A 21,436-nucleotide genomic window follows, 5' to 3' on the forward strand; every position below is an offset into this window, starting at 1 on the left:
TGGCAGTGCAGAAGCAAAGGACCTAATTTCTAGAAGCTAAGTGGAAACTTAGGGGGATTAACTTTAAATGTGCCATGCTATTCACTGTGCGCTTGCAGATAAATACTGCTCAAGGTGCTGTGTTCTTCTCGGAGCATTGGGAGATGTGGGACTGGCTTGAACTTAATTTGGAGGAACAAAGGGCTGCCAGGGGCCCATGACTCCAACATCAGTCGAGACATGGCTAGGGGAGTGCCATGACAGCTGCCCAGACACTGAAGGCCCAGAGAAGTGCCATGGAGGTGGTGTCCAAGCTTACAGCATCAGAGATGAGTCAGTGCTCGCCATCTGCTGGGGATGGGGCAGATAACTCTGGTTCAGGCCCGACTTTGACTCCACGCATGACCCTGCCCAGCATAGGGATTTGCCACAGGTCACTCTGCAGACAGCTGATATCATTCACTCAACTAGCCTTGAATTTACCGGAGCAGCTGGTTGGGGGGTAACCTGTATGGAGGTGTATTATTTTCCTCCCCTATTTTTTCTGCTCTTCTTGATGTCCTCGGGGGGCCCCTATGGTGAAGGACTGTGTTATCATGTTGTTTTTTTAAGACCGGTTGTGGGAACACCCCACTGAGACTCCTATTTCTTCAGGGTTTCTCACTTATTCCTATCACCCCATGTACTGAAGTGTAGGTGATCTTTTGGCCTGCAAGTTTGTTTGATTGAGTATTCTTGTTTGGATGGGAGGGATGTTACATTTGTTGTCCTGGGAGGGGTACTGGGATGGGGGTTCTTTGTTCTTATAGTATGGGTTGCACTGAATGTCTGTTCTCTCCTCCTCCACGACTGGCCATGGTAACAGCGCTGTTGTTCACCTAAGTGTACCTGAAGGAAACGCAGCTACAAGGAACTGCCCGACAATGGGGTGGAACATTCCTACCTACAAGCTTCTCTGCTGGAATGTCAGAAACTTGAACAATATGGTTAAGCATTATAAAGTGCAAGCCTATTTGCGGTGCAGAGGTGTTCACATAGCGCGTTTGCAAAAAATCCCACTAAACTGACAAATGATGGAGATGGCATGGGGTCTACATCACATACTCCGCCTAAGCCAGAGGGGATTTGGTATGGCCAGGTTACAAGTGAAAGGGTGGAACCCGAGGGGTGCTATTCCGATGTTACGGGCCGCCTGGCTAGCCGGGATATCTCTCCAGTCAATGTTTACGTGCTCTGTTCTTTGATATGCTGTCCCACGTTCTAACCCCTCTGCTGCCGTGCATGCTACTTATAGGGGCTGACTTTAACTGTGTTGCTAACGTGGACCTAGATCACTTCCAACCTCCAGTGAGGGATTCCTTTATCGCTAATGTGGCCAAGAGGTTCTCTGCATGGCAAATGCATTGGGGCCTGTTCGATGGCTGGTGCCATCTCCACTCTCTAGAACGGGATTACTATTTCCATTCAACTGTGCATGCCCTTCATGTCCAACTCGATGACTTTTTATGCTCCTCCAATATGTTGGGGCCTCACGCTGACATAGAAAACCTGGCCAGAACCATCTTGGATCGGAATCCCTCACTGTTGATATTGTACTGGGCACCTACCATGCATACCGAACTGGCATCCAAAAAACTGCCAGCCTGGAGGACCCTGCATTTCACAAAATGGTTCGGAAAACCGTCCAGCACTTCTTTGCTGAAAATGAGGGCACTGGCTCCACAATCCTAACTGAATGGGAGGCATTTAAGCTTGTCCTCCGAGGGCAGTTCATATTAGAATCATCAGTGGAGGTGCACCAAACCCTCTTGAGAGAGGCTGTTCTGCATGAGGAGACTCTTAGGAAACTACAGCCGGCACTGCCTGAGAGACCAGATCTTCACCAAACCATATTGGAAGAGAAAGAAAGGGAGGCAGAAGAAGTAGAGTGTCTCTGCTGCTTCATTTACAAAGAATATATTATCTGTGCGTGCAATGAGCGGGACAAGACAGGGCCCCTGCTGGCATGGATGGCTAACCCCGCCCGGCAGGGCTCCCTGATCCTGGAGCTAGTGGATACCATGGGGACCAGGTTCATTTACAGGCCAAAATTAACTATCCTTCGACAACTATAATGCCAGATGTCGATTAGCAAGGGGGCCTGTGATGAAGGACCGAGCCATGAGTGGCTCAGAGATCTCTCTCTTATCTGACTTCTGCCAGAAGTGGTGGAGGCACTGGGGGGGGAGACATAACAAAGGAGGAAATCCAAGCTGAAGCCCACCGTATGGCCCAAGGCACGGTCCCAGGGACAGCTGGCCTTCTGGTGGAGTTTTCCGCCACCTACTTGGAACTGTTGGCCCCCCGACTAATGGCACTGTATTGCAAAGCATTAATGAATCAAGCCCTGCCCCTCACACTTAAAAGGCCCTTGTTGTTCCCCTGCCTAAACCCAGGAGGTCTACTACTGACGTGACGGCCTGCTGTCAATATAAACTGTTGATTATAAACTCCTTAGTGGAATACTAGCACAGCGCTTACTACCCCACATTTGGGACTTGAGTCCCACAGATCAATCTACAATCAACATTCGGTGTTTACTGGCGGTTCTGGGAAATATCTCCTCATTACTGGATTTGCTGGCCTCATGTTTGTCAACATAGAGAAAGTCTTCAACAGCCTTGAATTGGATTTTCTCTGCACTGTCATAATCTGTATGGGACTAGGGCGCCGATTTATTGAGTGGACTTTCCTGCTATATACGCACCCGGTAGCACGGATCGGGATGGGACGAGTGATCTCTGACCAATGTGCAGTAGAGAGGGGCAACCGCCAGGGTTGCATGCTGTCTCCCCTAATCTTTGCTCTTGAAGTGGAGCCCCTTACCTGGAGCGGGCACCCGTACATGGGAATTACATTTAGCAAACTCTTGCTCCATACATCTCTATATGCCGATAAAATGGTTCTTTACCTGGGGGACCAGCGCACAGAGCCAGAAATAAAGGGCGGTACATCTGCTTGTGTCCTTTGGGGAGGTTTCAGGCCTCTGTGCTAATTGGCTGAACCCTGCTCACGAGGTTAGAACTGAGACCCCAACCTTGTGTGGCATGAAGTGGGAGCAAGATGCAGAGAAGTATTTAGGGGTCTGAATATACCATATGATCCCGGACACGGACATATTGGAGGAAATATAGGCTCAGTGGTGGCGGCCTTCCGGGCAAAGACAAGCTGCTGGAAGACGCTGACCTTATCGGTCACGGGCAGGATAGACACTCTTAGCAGTCCTCAAAATTGTGGTGCTGTGGCATTCATTTCGGGACATCGACGTGACCTGGTGGATTTAATCTGGAATAAGGGTCGATGGCACGCCGAGTCGCTTTGGCTAAATTACAAAGACCTTCGTCGGACAGAAGGATGAATGCCCCAGATTTTGAGGCCTATTACCAGGCAGTGCAACTGCAGTGTGGCCTAGGATAGCTCAGAGTGCGGGGAGCCCCGGGGCAGCTGGAACTGCTGGACGCTCCCAACCAGTCTTGTCTATGGGCCCTCATATTTAATCGAAGGCCCCCACTCAGCAACCGCAGGAGCTGCTGGTACTTCAGTCCTGCTGGTTGAAGGTGCTCTGATAGGCACAAATGTAATCCCCATATTCTCCGAACCTCTCCCTTTGGGCCTTCCTTGCACAAGTCAGAGGGGTTGAGAGTGGTCGACTGCTGGACTGGGCCGAGGCAGGCCTGGCTAAGGTGGATGCATGATATGCAGATGGCATCCTGCGCCCCTTTGAAACTCTGCGCGAGGAGTTTGGCCTCCCTGCACAGCAGTTCCTTTAGTATGGGATCCTAATGGTGCGTAAATCATGGAGTAGGTGCATGGAAAACCACAGCTGCTCCATAGTTGCCAATTTCTCTGCGATACTAGTAACATCTGGAGGTTAGTTTTGGGCATATACAGTGCAATACATGCAGACATGCTCTCACCCCTCACATCACTGTGCGAACATTGGGCAGAGGATTTAGGCTATGCCATAACAGATGGAGATTGGGCTAATATTTGGGAGGCAGCAACCAAAATATACCGAAAGTTTCATTTCAAGCTCATGCACTATTACATATTTCATCGAGCTTACCTCATACCCCAGAAGCCAAGCGTCTATTTCCCGCCGGCTTACCCTGAATTCCTTCGTTGCCATTCTGGTATTGGGGATATCATACACATTATGGAGTTGTAGTAGTTTAATCCTTTACTGGACAGAAGTGGTGTGCCTGCTAGCTGTGGCCACAGACCACTCCCTAACCTCCTCTCATAAATTCTGCTTATTATGCCTTTACCCCCAACCAGTTAAACACATAATCACAGCACGGTTCATAGACTTGGACCTTGTTTTGGCTAAGTGTGTAATCACAATGCACTGGAAACAGCAGACGGGTTCTCACATTGAGCGCTGGAGGGCAAACCTCCTGCAGTTGTGGATTGGGAAGAAGGTGCATTGATGCAGGAGGCACGCCAGGGCAGGAGGGATCCTCATGAGCTTGGGAGACAAGCTGACTTACAGGGGAACACAGCCAATAGCGATGGCTCTCTATTTGAAGTAAGGGTGGTGAGAGGTGACCACTGAATAGCCCAAGACTAAACTCCCTCTGACCACTGGCCCGACATGGCACTGCAGAACTAGCCTAAACCCCCACAGAACTGCTGTGGCACCTGAGCGCTGGCGGGACCCAGGTGTGCGTGGTGGACTTAGGTGCTTTCCTACATACACTAGGTTCCTTCATCTGACTTTATGAGGGGAGAGAGCGGACACCATGGGAGGTGATGGGAGGGATAGGGAGAAGTTGAATACACACCCGAATGATAACAGGACACCAACCCCCACCCCTTTTCTATTGGGATGACGGCTGGGCACTCCTCCAGCGTCCCTGGAGTGATTGACATTTCATAATATGTGTACCCGGATTTGGCTCTTCCAGGTGTCTTCTGCTTGTTATTAATCACCAGGTGGTTGGTATATATGTAGATGTTTCTGTGATTTGGATTATATGTGCATACATTACTGGTTGTCCTCTGCCACTGTATTGAATTTCTAATATAGTTTGTTTACAAAACAAAGTACGCAGGCAACATAGGCAATTTATGAGACATTTATGGAGAGGGTTGTAAGAGCATTCCAAGAAGCAGTAGCAACCAGAGTGACCGTGTTAGATTTGGGGGTCTCTAGTTGGCATAGGTAGGTACCTGTGACAAATAGGGACCCTTGCGTCTAGTCAGGGTAAGTGGGTACACTCCTAAAATAACCCCTGCTCACCCCCTTGGTAGCTTGGCACGAGCAGACAGGCTTATCTCAGAGGCAGTGTGTAAAGCATTTGTGAACACATACAGTAATCAAGTGACAACACTACAGATGGACACCACACAAGTTTTATATCAAAAATAAGTATTCTTTATATAGACTTATCACAAGACCACAAACAACAAAAATCCACAATACTGTACTTTAAAATGGTAGACTTTAGCTTAGTTCTTTAAAGATGGTAAATGCGACACTCAGAGTTCAATGTACCTTAAGATGCGGCACGCAGGGCAACAAAAGTGTTGCAAGGAAGGTGATGCATTGAAGATCCGGTGCAAAGAAACAAAGATGGCACTTTCTTCTCGATGCGACACGCTTCCCGGTGATGCGGCGGCGTCTGCTGCGACGTCGATCCTCTTCTCCGGCAATGCGAGATGTTTCCTCACGATGCGAGCCGCGACAGGCCCTGCGACACGCTTCCCAGTGATGCGGCGGTGTCTGATGCGACATCGATCCTCTCCCCTGGCAATGCGAGTTGCTTCCACAACGATGCGAGCCGCGACAGGCCCTGCGACACTCTTCCCGGTGATGCAGCGGCATCTGATGCGACGTCGATCCTCTTCTCCGGCGATGAGCCGCGACAGGCCCTGTGACACGCTTCCCAAAGATGCGCCGGCGTCTGATGCAACGTCGATCCTCTTCTCCGGCGATGCGAGGCGCTTCGTGTTGTGAAGCGGCAGCGGCAGTCCGGCGACACGCATCTTGTTCTTGAGTCGCGCTTCCAGCTCCTTGCGACACGCAAGACCTCAAAAAGTCCAGCAGAACTGCAGGTACTTCAAAATAACTCTTGAGGAGCTGGTGGGTGAAGTCTGTTGGCCCTGAGACTTCAGCAGGAGGCAAGCTCTTTTCCAAGACCTTGGAGATCCTTCACAAGTTGAATAAAGTGCACACAAAGTCCTTTCTCCTTTCTTTGGCAGTCAGGCAACCACTGCAGGCCAATCCCCCAAGCAGCACTTCAGCTTAGGGATAGTCTCTCCTCAGTTTCTTCTGGTTCCACTCCTCAGCAAAGGTTTCTTCTTGTTTCCCAAAGTGATCTAAAGTTCTTGGGTTTGGGTCCCAATATTTATACCCAGTTTCTCTTTGTTCTCTTAAGGCAGAGAAGCCTTTCGCCTAGTCTAAACCAGTTCTGGTCAGTCCTGGAGTACTTTGTTGACAAGACTCCTTCTTTCCTTTCAGAGTGCAGGGCAGGGACATCAGACGCACCACAGGAGGTGGAGCCACCATTGTGGAGGGAAGGCACAGCCCTATTCAGGTCCCAGGTGCAACTCCTCCCACCCATCTAGATGCAGATCTCTCTATTCAGCCCTGTGCTGACTCACCCTGTCTCCGGGAATTCCCCAGCCCCCTGGAATTCCCCAGCTCCTGTCCCTCAAACTCCAGACAAGGAATACACAGCCTAGCAGAGGTAGGTTTGGATGGTTAGACAAGAAAATACCTACTTTCTAAAAGTGGTATTTTCATACATAGAATGTTAAAACCAACTTCACTAAAAGATGTATTTTATCATTCTGAGTTCAGGCATACTAAATTCAAATTTCTACCATGTTCCCTGAGTCAGTTAGCATTATAAGATGTAATAATCAAACTGCCCATTCTGGCCTATGGGGAGCAGGTAGCCTTGCAATAGTGAAAAACGAAAATGGCTGTAATTCACTATTAGGACATGCCACACACACCAGGGCATGTCCTACCTTATACTTACAATGCACCCTGCCCTTGGGCCTACCATAGGGGTGACTAATATGCAGAAAAGGGAAGGTTTAGGGACTGGCAAGTGGGTGCACTTTCCCAGTCAGCATGGCAGTACCAGACTGCACATAGGCTCTGCAATGGCAGTGGTAAAGTGCCCAGAGTCAGAAAACCAACAAAAACAGGTCAGACAAAATACAGGAGGAAGGCAAAAAGTTCAGGGATGACCCTGCAAAAAAGGTCCAAGTCCAACAGACAGAGAAAAGGAGGAGGCATGATTTTCTCTGATATTGGAGTGTTGCATTCAATGTGTTTCCCTGCAATTGGATATAGGCAAGTGTATGTGTTACATTAAATAACTCACATAAAAATATCGATTCAAGTTTGCTTGTATCAAGTGAGTTCGCTGTGCTCTTCTTTTTCAAAGGTCGGTCCAGATTAGTCCAGATTTTCCAGCAATCACATTGGCATATTATTTTAAAATAAATTACTGGACAAGCAGGGCGCATGAGGGGGAATTAAGAGGCAGTGAAAGGGAGAGAAAGATAGATTGGGTGGGATACTAAGTGAGAAAAAAACCAATATTTTGGAAATGAACCAACTTCTTTCAAAACTTTTCAAAAAGAGAGAGGGAGAGCTTGTATGCGTGTTTCTTTGTGTGTACGTATAACTGTCTGATGAATTCCGACAGACTCCTCACCATACCCGACTGAAAGCAGCTGTACCCAAAATACATTTATTAGCGGGGGTGTAGCACCCGAAACAACCCCCTCCCCACCAAGCTACGCCCCTGCCCAGGGATACTTAATCCACCGAAAGTGGATGGTTAAAGCAAGCATGTCACTGAAAATGGCTATTTTATTTCACAATGAGAAACAGCTGAGAAACCTACCTGAGGGGCTCACGGTCAAATTCTGAGCAGCTGTGAAGACAGAAATAGAACATCATGTTAGAGATGATGACATCAGGAAGTAAATTGAATATTGTAACAGCCTGCAGATTTACAGTGGTTGTCCTGTTTCAAAACGGTGTTGCAAGAAATATATTACTCGTTACTTATCTCACGTCCCCAAGAAGGACTCAGAGCCCTGCTTACAAACTCTACAAGAGCATGTAAAAAGAGTTTTAAATTCAAACGAACTATCAACCCCCAGGATGTGATCATTCGGGCAAACCGAAGGAGAAATTGCAGGCCTACTTCAGTTACACAGATATGCAAGAACATGTTTTCCTTTAGGGGCAAACAGTGAAAGAAATGTATTATAAAAATCCGAACCCAAGAACATGCCGAGTTCTATATAAATGTTTTTCTGTCTGTAATTATCTGTAAAAATCAGTAAAAACTGGGAGCCCTAATTGCGTCCACTATAGTTATTTAGTGGTAAACATTTCCTCACATTGAGCTTCAAAGCAACCTGTAATGTATATTATATCTCACGCTGTTTAATCTCATCAGAGGAGAGCAGCAATGCTAGTTTGTGAGTAGTTAAATAATCATATAGCATATTGCTTGAGTACATGTTCAAATAACAGTCTGTGCTGATAGGGAGCATCCCCTCTTGTATGCAGCCATCAATCCATAGGAAGCAGAAACTTGAAGAACATGTGCACTGTGGCTGTGTCCACTAAAAAAAGGATCAGCCAAATGTGTCTTTCACAATTGATCTGTTTATTAGCCCAAATTTCATGTTCCATTAAATTATTGTCATTGAAACTATTCATGTAGTAAAACATTCAACACATTTTTTTCAATGCAAAAGTCTAAAAAAAAGTGAGCAGCCCTAAGCCCACAGTGCATAACACAACAAGGGCATAGTCTAAACATCTATAGTGTGTATTATGTGACAGGGGTGGAAAACAAGCCCCTGCATCCCCTGCGGGGTGGGGGGCCAACCTCTTTAGGGGCTCCCAACCCTTCAGGGGGACCTGAATCAGGGCAAGGTCAATAAACATCTGTGAGATATGGGAGACTCAGGGGCCCCTCATCACATTCTGCAGGGGTGCCCCATCATTATGTGTTACCTCGCTGTTGTATATTCAAGGGCATTCGCCAGACAGTCCCTGGGCAAAGTGCAAGACAGGGGGGGAGATAAAGGAGAACAAGCATTTGCAATGTAATAGGTCTCGCGTTTGCGAGAGTTTGAGCTATTGGAATTGTAAATGACAATACCTTTTATTTATGTGTTTTGAAAACCTGAAAGCGGTGCGTAAATAAGCACTTTGTACTTGTAGTCCTTGCTTATGACAAGCAAGTCTGGCAGTAAACGAGGCGCTGTTACTGCCAGCCTTGCTTCTCCTAAGGAACGACTATGTAGAAAAGTGCGTGTTTACGACCGCTTGCAAGTTTTTAAAACACATACATAAAAGGCATTGTCACTTTCAATGCCAATAGCTCAAACTCTCACAAATGCGAGACCTATTGCATTGCAAATGCTTGTTAGGGTAAGGAATTGGGAGAAGAAAGCAAGATTGCAGATAGCTAGTCTCTCTAGGGTAATCTGCTGGAGGGAGGAACCAATAGAAATGCGCAAAACACTTATCACAGGACTACTCCCGAAAACGGTGTGCTTGCTATCAAGTGCTGGAATTGGAAACAAGCAGTGACAAGAGGGAGGAGGTGGGGAAAACAGGGTAAGCGCAACTAAGGGAAAAGCATTGATGGGAGAGGGGGTGATCTGTAGACAGGGCAAGAGGGCGGGTGGGAGGAGACTGAGCTGGTAAAAGCACAAGCACTGTGTAGAGTGCTGAAAAACAAAGAAAAAAGTATGTCCTAAAATGGTCCTAAAAACTGTAGCACTGGATATTTGCAAGTACTTGGTCCATGCTCTTAGGGGAAAACTAAACACAAGAAGAGGCATGACCATGCATGCCACGGACCAACGGTGACCAAGAATATGAGACAGACAATAGAGCGACCAAATGGGAAACGTTTAGGTGGGCTGAAGCCCACAGAATAAACATGTCTCTTCGAGACAGCGCATGCACTGTCTAGCCGAGACCTAAAAAACAGAAACATTACCTTGCTGTTGCAGGCATGAATTGCAAAGGAATCGGCATATCAAGTCGTCCAAGTAAATTACAAGTGTAAATCTTCAGTACTAGCATGATCGAACATTCCTCTCTGAAATCTACTGAAAGCAAAACAAATGCACGGGTACGTGAGTATTACCCTTGTATTGGTCACTATTTTGGCAATCACTAGGAATGATTTGGTTCCTACACAGTCAAGCAGGGGGTGTCTCCCCTCTGTAGGAGGTGACAAAGAGGCCTTGGGGAACAGGCTCTCCCATGGACACCAGTGAACATATTTCATTAATTTGACTGTGGTCCTCTTCTCCCCCTAGGCTTTTTGTAGGCCCCCCCAAGTAAAGTTAGGCGGTGATTTGCTAGTCGGCACACTTGGTTTATTTACTGCAGATAGCCATATTATTATTATTATTAATTTCTATGGCTCTTTTTATTGTGCCTGTTATCTACCATTGCACACAACACAAACAGATTTTAGGGAAAAGGTGTAGCACAGTGAAGAGAAAGTTTGGGCCTTCATAAATGCAAGGGGGCAAACTGCCATCTGTGCAGTTGCCAACATGTGTAGAGAACACTATCCTGTGTGCATCAGCGCTGGGTCTGGATAAATGCATTACCAGTCTGTGTCTGACACACACACGCCTAACTGCCCCAAAATGTATGAAATGTTGCCCTAATGTGAGAAAAGGAGGGCAGTAAAATGTGACAGTCAAAACATTTAAAAATCTCAGCACCAACCTGTACGTCAAGGGCATGTTTAAAAAAAAAAAAAAAGTCGAGAGAGGTGTATGACTTGGTTTTGACATCATAGAATGGACTCATAATTTCAATCTGAGTGACATGTTGATAGTCTGCAACGTTTGCCGTTTTCTACTGTGCTCAGGCACAGTATAGACTGGCACCAGATTATACCAGGATATCTTTGTTTGAAAGATTAAAATAGTGAAATTATAAATTCAAGGTCAACATTGGAGACTTGAAGCAAATTTAACCACAACACAACATCTTGTGCTGCATTCACTACTGTGAGATTTGGTTGTGCGTGTATGAGCACTGGAGTGTTCCCTGGTGGCTCTCTGGTATCATCCACCCGTACGTATGTATCTATGTGTGTATGTATGAATGTCAATGTATTTGTTGAACGCGACGGTGTGCTAAACAGGCGCAGAAACTCTGGGCTACGACTCAGGATATTTTTCAGAGAAGCAGACTTTGGAGGATTTTTGGTTGTTAATTTCGAAATCAATTAAATTGTTTTGTCTTTCATAATACTGTAGTGTCTGCCATGCAGGTTTTGAGTTAGTAACAGAAACAACACAAAGATAGCTGGCTAAAGACAGGACCTTCTGGTGTAACAAACGCCAGCTCCATACAACAGGGATCTGTGAGTCTGCATTGCCAGGGCTCGAATCCCAGCAGGCCCACACTACCTACCATTCATCCTTGCAAGGTCAACAAACCAGTACCATCGGTTAAAGCAACAGCAAACACGTTATCAGTTCCAAGTGACTCTGGGATTGAACATGTGTTTAACAAACACATTGATACTATTATTTAGTAACCCGAAATACATCTTTGAAGAGAGTTTACTGTGCTCAACTTCTACGGAGTGCCTATCGCCTTAAACGTTAATGTGCAGTAACCTGTAGAAACTCGACATCCTGCTACCAGAGAAAAACAAAGCATGATAACTCGGATAAGGGCACACAAGGTCGCCTTGAAAGCCAACCTAGAACACATTTAGATGTTTAATCATAGAACTAGAAAATGGGTCACATTTCTGATTAAACAAAAAAATTCTCCTCGGGAAACATGGAGTGCTGACAGACCTTTACTGCAGTGCTTAATTTGAGCCGGTGCTTTCCGGTGCTGAGCACCGGCACTTAATTGGTTTCCGGTGCTCAGCACCGGCACCTAATTATCAACACCACACTTAGGGCAGTCTGCCACAAGGTGGCGCTGGTCATGTAATTTAGAGAGGAGCAGTATAACAGTTGTTTAGGGAAACCATATACATTTAAAAAAATGCTAATACCTGCCTCCCCAGCCATTCCTTTAGCTTTGGGGACCTGGAATAATCTGAACTGTCGCATTTACATGAGAGAGATGGTTAGTAGTTGTTTTGACAGTGATGACAGTGGCATTGGGTGGTACAAGCTGCAGTGGCCTCCTGGTCAGAGCCCTGGCACTTAATATTTTACAAATTAAGCACTGCTTTACTCTGACAATTAAATACTGCCCGCAATTTACTAACTTAATGCCTACCATGTAATGCACAGTTAACATCATCTTCCAGAACGGGAGAAGCGTGGGAAAAAGCAGGGTGAGGATAGGTGAAGCGAGAAGCAGGGCTGGAAAATAACATGGGAGAAAGAGGTAAGTGGAAAGCGGCAGGGGACAGGCAGATGAGGGAGAAGAAGGGTGAAAAACACAGATGCTAAAGTGGAGGAACGGGAGCAGCCAGTCAGAGAGGTGTACACCAGCAATGCTTCACGAGAGGGACAAGCACTTGCTGGACGGTCTAAATAAAAAAGAAATGCTACCAAATAAAAAGTAATACAAAGTGAATAACAAAACAAAAAGACACTGTTAACCAATGGGAGGCTGCATTCCTACGCCAGCTTTTGGCAAGTTCCTAAGAAATCTTTCGCAACCAGACATCGAAAAGGGCTCCACTTCACACTGGCAAAATGGGTGTGTAGAGACGTGGTGGCAACAAACATTCACATTTGTCAGCGTGTATGCCCCTCCAACACTACAGGACCAGATGCTCAAAACAAGCAGGAAGTGGGATAAGGGAGGGGGTGGCAAATGGTGAGCACTTTCGCAGCCGCTTTGATGTTCTCAGTGGCCGCGCGGCTCACTGAGAACATCAAAGCGGCCGCGAAAGTGATCAGGCAGGCTGACAAATGGTGCGCGCGCCCGGCGCACATGCACTGTATTCGTAGGCCTGAAAAGCCATTAGTCTGCACTGCCAAATCCCGCTTACTATAGTTCTCGCCAGAGCAGCGCTAAAGCGCTGGCTCAGGAGAGACCAAAAAAAGGAGGTAGTTAATGTCATGTACCAACTGGCCTCACTGAGGAAGCATCACATTATTCCTACTTCAACGTTGAATGGGACCATAGGCAAACACACGAGAGAATCTGTGCAAGGCAAATAGAACATCACAACAACATGCTGCAATTCAGAAGGTACCAGACCAGAGCCGATTAACACCCCTCAAACACTCAGCAAACATTATATAGCTCCAACAGAGTTGAGTACTTAGACACCCTTTCTTCCAGAACAAACCTCTGTGATTCCAACTTTTCATACTGCTCAATTCCCAGTGATCACCCCATTGTAAGATACCCCATTTATTGGTCGTAAAAACCCCGAGTCATCATAGACAGTTCACACTAAATGAAAACAACTCGTTATTCCAACAATACTGAGTCTTCAAGAACTACTCATGCCTTGTGTAATCTATGTGTGGTTTTGACAGATCTGACTTACTGATCATCAGTCATGAGCACAGTTTCATCCAACTGCTGAAATCACTGAGCCATGCTCAGGGTGAGGTGAGATGACTAAGCAGGTCACAGGTAGGTGATGGAAAGGGTACTGTAGATGGTGCTGTAGATTTCAGCCTTAAGTAACTCCAGTACTACATTTAATCCAATAATCATTTTTTGTGGTTTATAGAAAAAAGCCCAACTGCCCCTGGGTTCCAAAACACAGTTCTCTCTATAGCAGTGAGAGGTAAATACTTGAGCGGGGTTACATGCACGCACTTATTGCCACTCCTAGACGTACCTGTGCAGATGACACCTGCATCCTCGCCATGCACGCAGTTGTGAATGTTCCATCCCCTGCTTGGACAACCCCACAGGTAGGCTTCATTTCCCGTGCAGTTCATGTCGTCCAAGAGAATATTGCCAGTGCCAGGACCAAAATGAGCATTAATTGGGGCAGATAAGGCGTTTCCACACTGTAGTTGCATGCACACCACGTTTGCGTCGCTCATGTCCCAATCGTCATCGCACACTGTTCCCCATGCACCTCCGTAGTACACCTCCACACGTCCAGCGCAGCGATCCCAGCCATTGGCGAGTCTGAGAAGATGGGGAGGCTCTGTGGAGGTTAAAGAGAATTAAATCATACAGCTGAACCCCAATGCGTCTATGAAACAAACAAGGCCTATCTAAACTATGCACAGCTTGCAGAATGCCATAGAGTTGCACTTACTTTTGCTTCTCATTTGTTGTCAATAAAAGCACCTTCATTCCTGCTTGACAACAAATCAGTTATTGGTTTTGCAAAGTCAAATATCTGGATACAGCATTCAGACTTAATTACCGTCCAAGAAATGTAGGAGGCAGGTTTTGTGCCAGAATGTGGGCAAAATGCTCGCTGCGGGGTGCCATAATTAGTCACAAATGTTGACTTATCAAACTTGAGGAGACATGAAATGCAGCAGTGAAGAGTGGTAGTTGGAAAGTCCAGCAGTGATTAGAAATAAATCTGTGGTACAAATTGCACATAGCTCTCCATGAGAGGGAGCCATAATTGCTCCAGGAGCAGGAGTTTGGATGATGGATGTCTATCAAATAGTGTGCAAAATTTGTACCTCCTTAATTTGCTAAAAATCCTTTGGTCTGATGGGTTACACTCACGATATTGTCCAGCACCTCCCCTGTACCTCCACTGTGTGCCAAGCATGCAAGATACCCACGGGGGAGGTGTGTGGGGGGGGGGGGCTTTGCGCTTTACCTTCCATGAGAAAATTCAGCAAACTGTGTGACAACTGAACATTTCTATAAAACATCAAGGGTATATGATGCAGTTGAAAAAATCTGGAAGTGCGATTTCACTTGCTTTATTAGTGCTTAAATTTCATATAGCATCTGTATCACTTATATATTACATTCCATCTGCTTCCATCTTCTCAGTCCTAGATTATGATGACAATCTACTTGGAAGGGACAGTGGAAACAATTAGTTACACAGTTCTCCTGCCCCTGGCATACAGAGTCACAAAGAAGTGTAAGGTTTCTGCACCTGGCTGTCATCAGTACAACTGAATCAGAAATCGGGGAATGACAAAGGGCCAGGGTTCACTTAAAGACCCCCCATCATTCACAACAGAGAGTGCAGTCCCACCTCTCATCCTTACTATCCAAGAAATGGAAGTTCTCAGGACGACAAAGAGGCAGCTCTTTGTCAACCAAAGTACTTCACAGAATGCCTAAAGGAGCCCTGTCTCGACGCCCTTCACTTCAGCATCTAAGTCTTCTCCCTTCAGCTACTGTAATGTGAGCAATGCACTTCCACTGTCTGAGTGCAATCCTCAACCTCCATCTCCTTCTGTTGCAAGCCCAGGCCAGGTGCCTCCCTTACTCACATATACGCACCGTGCAGGTACCACACACGCTACACCAGTAGACAAGTGCCAAGAAGCAGAACTTTACACATGTGGGAAAGTTGTTCTCCCCTCTAGTGACTCAGAAATAAAGGTCTGGTCACACCACTGATTCTCAAATGCGAAATGCTTCCATCACCACTTTACATGCTAAACCCAAAGATGGGGAAAGTAGTCCTCTGTCTAAAATGAGGGCACTATTAGTGGGTCCTTGCACTTGGTACAAAAAGCCAGGGCCTGTCATATTCAAGGTCAGGTCTAGGGCTATGTGCACATGCAAGAGTAGCATGACATCAGGGCCACAAATCAAGTCAGGATACCAGATAAATGCAGTTGGGCAGGTGAAACTGCCTGTTTACCATGCAGTGGGCATTCCCATCCCTACAACCAGCAGCATCTTTTCCCAGATCTAATATTTCTGTATTGAGTTATAGATTTCCCCTTCCCCTCATACTTTGTATGGGCAGGAATAGGGAGAGTATGGTTCTGTAATGTAATGGAAGTCCAGGGTTTATACTGAGTTACAGATCACATTTGATTACACTCACATGCTGTGTTCACAGCCCAATCATTAGATAATGGTTTGTCAGCAACGGCATGATGTTAAATTGTGTGGGTTTAGAAGTGACAACCCTTCCACATCATGTGTGTGCATGCTCAGATTTCTGAGTCTGACAATCCAGAGCACTTATGCAAATGATGGTGGAGGTGTGTCTGTTCTTGAGTGAGAAGGCCCAGCAATTTACGCCCCCTGGTGTACTGGAGGCGTCTATGGACCATCCCAGAACTCGTCCATTATGCTATAGCCCTCCAGGAACTAATGGAAACTGACCAATTCTCTATAGTCCATTCGCTTATGAACATTAAAGAGTTGCTTTACGCCCTTCGGCTGTCTTATCTTTGGGACCATCCCGCTACCACTTGCCTTCCATCTAGGATTTCACTGAAGTCGGTCTACTGGGCAGCCACAGTGGACACTGACTCTAGGAAGGCTGCCACCTCTAAGCTTGTCAGCAATTTTCTTGATTTCAAATCTTGGTGGGGGTATGAGTCATATTGGGATCAGGTGACTGTTTCTAGGGACAGGAAGTTATACTTTCAGTTCAGAGTGGGCGCTCTCCCACGGAGAGCCTTCACCTCAAAATGATCTTGCGGGGCACTGAAGTCTGTCCAGCTTGTACCTCCTCGGTTGAGGGTGTCTCGCACATACTCTTTGCCTGCCTAGCCTATGCCTGTCCCCGTAAAACTTGGCTAGCACCTACCTGTGGACACCTAGGCAAAAGCAGCCACTCTCCTGCTCTTCGCATTGTGAAATCAGACTGCAGTCCAACTTATGCCATTTCAGTAGCAAGTTCTTGGGTGCTGTGTGAATACTTCCTCCCCCTTAATTTTACGTTGACCCTTGTGCCACACCCTTGTCTCTTTTTGATATCTTGCATGTAGTAACACCAACGGCCCTCTTTGAACTATTTCTGTATTTTCTACGAGCAATTTGATATTTTATTGTTTTATTGCATAAATGATGGTGCTTCTCATATGAATCATGAACTTTTACGCTGAAATGTACTGTTTTATTTATTTATTTATGTATTTTTATTTGCATTTGCACTTTTATGGCCCTGGAGGCAGAAATAAAGTTACTTGACTCCTTGAGTGAGGTCAGACCACACCATATGCATGCATGCTTATTCTCAGTATGGATGTAAAAGCCCAGACCAGAAGGAATCTCAACTATTGGCTTTCTTCTATACTGGACTGCTACACTCAGCAGCTTAGGAATGCCTGCATGTGATACGTAAAGTGGGTCACATTTAGGTAATTTCTGGTCCACTGCATGTGTATGAAACTCAATCTAAGACTCGTGAGTGTGACAGCGCCACCCAGAGGGAATCTTAGATTTCCTCTTGACTAGAGTGTCAGGCTCAGTAGTTGGAATATGCATGCATGAGGTTAAAGTGGTGTGACTTCCAGATCTAGGCCATTCACATGATACGTCCATTTCTCATCTTGTACATTTAGGTGCCGATTCCGATCCTGTATTTTTTTTTCCGTACGACTCGTATCCGTATTTATTTCCGTACAAATCGTACAAGTCACGTCCGACCCGTGAAGTACGATTCGTACGTGAAAAAGTACATACGGATCGGCCCGATCCGTACGAATCGTATCGGGAAAAGTTGTACGAGACGGACCCGGACACTTTTCCGTACGAATCGTAAAAATACAGGCTGAGGGTACAAGTACGATCTGGACCGGCTTTCCGATTTACGATTCGTATGGGAAACGTCGCGTACATGGGGAATGACTTTACCCGCTACGAAGCGAAATTTGTACGACTCGTATCCCCGGAAAAGTTGTTCCCGGTGTGAGAGTCGTACAGGCCCCCCAGCGCGTATGTACGGTGCGTACCCCCAGCGCGTATGTACGCACCGTACCCCCAGTGCGTACGAGCTGGGGGTACGCACTGTACTTACGCGCTGGGTGTACGGTGCATACATACGCGCTGGGAGTACGCACCGTACATACGCACTGGGGGTACGGTGCGTACATACGCGCTGGGGGTACGGTGCGTACATACGCAACGCACGGGGGGTGTATGCCTGTACGACTCGTACCCCTGGGGACTCAGCTTTTACAGCTGTTATTGGCTCCTGTAAAAAAAGAGCCGTACGGAGTGACGTAGGGACGAATCGTACTTGCTGGGCCGTAAAACGCTGCTTACATACGTACGGACGCCGCGTACAGGCTTTTCCGGATCAGAATCATAGGTTTTTGTTACCCGTACGGTCATTTGTACGATTCGTATGGAAATAGGCTTTCTTCACGAATCGTACTTCCTAGGTTGTACGGACAGTTTACCGGGTACGAGTCGTACGGAGAAAATGCTCCGTACGACGATTCATACGGCCTTTTTCCAGGGTTGGAATCGGCCCCTTAGTCTCACATTGTAATGCAGAAGCAAGCCTAAATCTGAGATTTCATCTATACTGGCATGTTAGTCTCAGCAGAGTGAGAATGCTGCACATGAAATGTAAGGAATGCCATATACATACATGCTCACTCTCAGTCTACTGAAATTTGAGAATAACTATGGACTGACGTAGCAGACTTGTTAGCGCAAACATGCATGTCAATGATGTGGAAGGCAGGTATTAGAGGTTGGGTGTGGCACAAGAGTTTGTTTAGCTTATGTTGACCTTGAAGCTGTCCTTCTGCTAGGCCAGCCAGCACTGTGTCCCGCAGTGGTGTCCAACTCTGACAAAATGCTTACTCTAGCATAGTGGTAGCAATTCCTAACAGAATGTGGATATCGATTGCATGATGCTGCCCACCCTTCACATAAGGTGGTGGAACTGTTTGGGACGTACTGGATATTACTTTCACGTGATGGTGAGAGATAGGCATGTAAGACAGAATCTGTTCCGACTGTGAGACACTGATATTTTTTGGATTCAAACGTGTATTTACTTAAAATAAAAAAGCCAGTATTTCTGGACAAAATAGTAGTTTTTCATGAAAATTATAAGCTTTTGTTTGGTACTTATAAGTATATTTATATCAAATAAAAGCACATAGTTGAGAGCTCATTGGATATATTTTCATCAGTTGATGTTTAAAGATAAAATTATTGCAATTCATGACTCTTCAAGATCTGTCTAACTCTACTGTGTTCTGTGTAATTTATATTTGAGACTGTGGGATTTTCCAAGTTGGATCTCCTGCAAGAGAAGCTATATACCTTTCTGTAAGCATCTGGCAGCCTGCCTGTCTGGCTTCTTCGAGAGATAAGGAACCTGCCTACTCTGCAGGCGGATAGAATGTTCAAGAAGGCATGTGGGTCAGCTTGTCATTGATGGCTGTAGGATGCCAAGAAGAAACACACTGCTGGAGATCCAATGGCACCCACAAGTCCTGTCAACAGGTCCAGTTGGGAACCGTGACTCCGCAACAATGCGATTGCTGAGGCCCAGTCTGGGCTGGGATTGAGATTGGTCTGTGCTGTGCAACATCTATCACATACTCATGGGCTCATGGGGGGCTGCATCTGTTGAATCCGGGACCAGCTCATAAAGGGCTGCAATTACACAAGTATTGAAGGTCCTGTCATGCGGGAAATTACCAACAGTCTGACTAGACTGAAAATCTCAGGATTACTGTGTCAGGCAACTGCGGAGAAGGAACCCTGTCTACTGCCGAACTGATACCAGTGTCCAAAGACAAAGGTACTCCAATCCTATCTGCCAGTGTGCTGCTGCTCTCTGTTGTATGCGGGCATGCCCCATGAGTACAGGGTGGCCTGAAAGTGACCCTGAGAGAACAAACCTCCCTGTGAAGGGGGGTGAGACTTCAGAATGAGCATATACACATATTGGAGGTGATTAAACTAAATCTGTGCTAGACTCGTGCTACTCATTTTGACCCCTAGAGATAGAGGGGGACTACCCAGAACTGGGAGATAACCTAGGGACATTGAGAGAGTGGGACCTGCCAACATAGCGCCCAGAGACACTGACTTGTTTCTATTCATAGTAGTGTGTAGAACTGATTACCATTGTGTGCTTCAAGTAATTTCTTTCTTGAAAAGATAAGCGTTGGGCTTGGCATTTAATGTATTGGGTCTCTTGATTGATTTGTCAACTCTGAGAAGCCTGTGACTGGTCAGCCTTGCTACCCTGACAGTGAAGTGTGGTGACGGTTATATTTGGCCCAGTCTGCAGAGCCATAATAGGGCAGGCTCTGGGACATCAGAGGCAAATGACCTAACCTCCCATGGCCCAGTAGCCTCATGGCACCCCAAAACAGAGTCTGACAATTGGTTTCAAGAGGTAGGGGGCCTCGCTTTTACACCGTAGTACCACTACAGTACAATGTCTCATACAAATTTGTATTGGAATGAGTGGGTGAGAGAAATGGAGGCGAAGGATTTTCTTGCCCTTAACCAGTTGATGGTAATAGAGCGACTCAAGGCAGGGTGCTGTACCCACTTAGGCAATGTCTTCAGAATTGACAGCGAAAATTATAGTGTTGGCAGACAAGCTAATAGGTTGAATAAGAGGCTTGAGCAGCATGGTTCGAAGGCAAAGGGAGAGAGGGACTCTCTACAGGATGGCTCCAAACCAGGGAATAAACGCCAAGACAATTCCCATTGGTTCAAGGGAGGACACAAGCAGGCAGTAAATTGACGTCCAAATCAGAAACACAAGAAAAAGGGAGGACAGGAAGCTTCTTCGAAGACCAACACTAACCACATCTATTTTTCCTAGAACTCTCTCACTTTCACTTTGATCCTCATGGAGGCACACAAATGCACCTTTGGTAATTTTCCAGGAATACGCTATACATCAGCTTTTCTGTACTTTTTCCCTTCTTTTAAAACCAGGAAGTTCGTTGTGGCTTGTGATACTTTACGTCTACCGACAAAAGGACGCCAGCACTGCGAAACACATTACAACATCTACATCACATTAAGCAAAAAATATAAATTTATAACATTTGTTTCGATAATGTATAAGCCTATGTATATTTTGACTTTGCATAATAAATTAGCTTATTAATAAATAACCTTCCTTATTTTATCCTTGCCCTTAACAGCAATAGTCCAAATTAAGGCCTATTACCACATGTCCATAACAGTCATTATATACAACCTGTTGCCCTAATAGGGTGAGCGAATTTACTCACCTTACATAGCACATACACAGCCCATCAAAATTTGAGACAGTTGGATCCTTTGGTCCTGAAGAAAGCCATCAAACCCTTTTGGGTGACACAGGCTGAAACATGCCATCCAACCACTCACCAGGTGCTTCCGAACTACAATTATCCAGTTAAGCACAGCACACTTGTTTAACCTTATCCCTCCCCTGTGAAAATAAAAACTAACGACAGAGCTGAGAAGATAATTTTAATATTTTTTTATTATTCCAACACTCTTCCCACTCCGACTGTTGCATACCAGACAGTCTCCCTTCTGGTGGAGGATGATGAACACTTGGAGAACTGGACACTCAGG

General features: G+C 46.1%; 1 protein-coding gene across 10 annotated transcripts in view; it reads right to left on the reverse strand.

The window, feature by feature from the left end:
- The window catches only part of LOC146866846 (scavenger receptor cysteine-rich domain-containing protein DMBT1-like), a 1,139,300-nt gene that overhangs the window by 968,426 nt on the left and 149,438 nt on the right, over positions 1 to 21,436 (reverse strand). For all 10 annotated transcript variants that reach the window (XM_085602006.1, XM_085601995.1, XM_085601984.1 and 7 more), the window contains exons 5-6: positions 13,818 to 14,135; positions 7,887 to 7,916 (exon numbers count right to left, since the gene is read on the reverse strand). In XM_085602006.1, coding sequence (XP_085458132.1) covers positions 7,887 to 7,916; positions 13,818 to 14,135 — 348 coding nt within the window. The remainder of the gene's footprint in view (positions 1 to 7,886; positions 7,917 to 13,817; positions 14,136 to 21,436) is intronic.

Source organism: Triturus cristatus, chromosome 1_2, assembly GCF_964204655.1.
Source record: "Triturus cristatus chromosome 1_2, aTriCri1.1, whole genome shotgun sequence".
NCBI classification, from domain to species: Eukaryota; Metazoa; Chordata; class Amphibia; order Caudata; family Salamandridae; genus Triturus; species Triturus cristatus.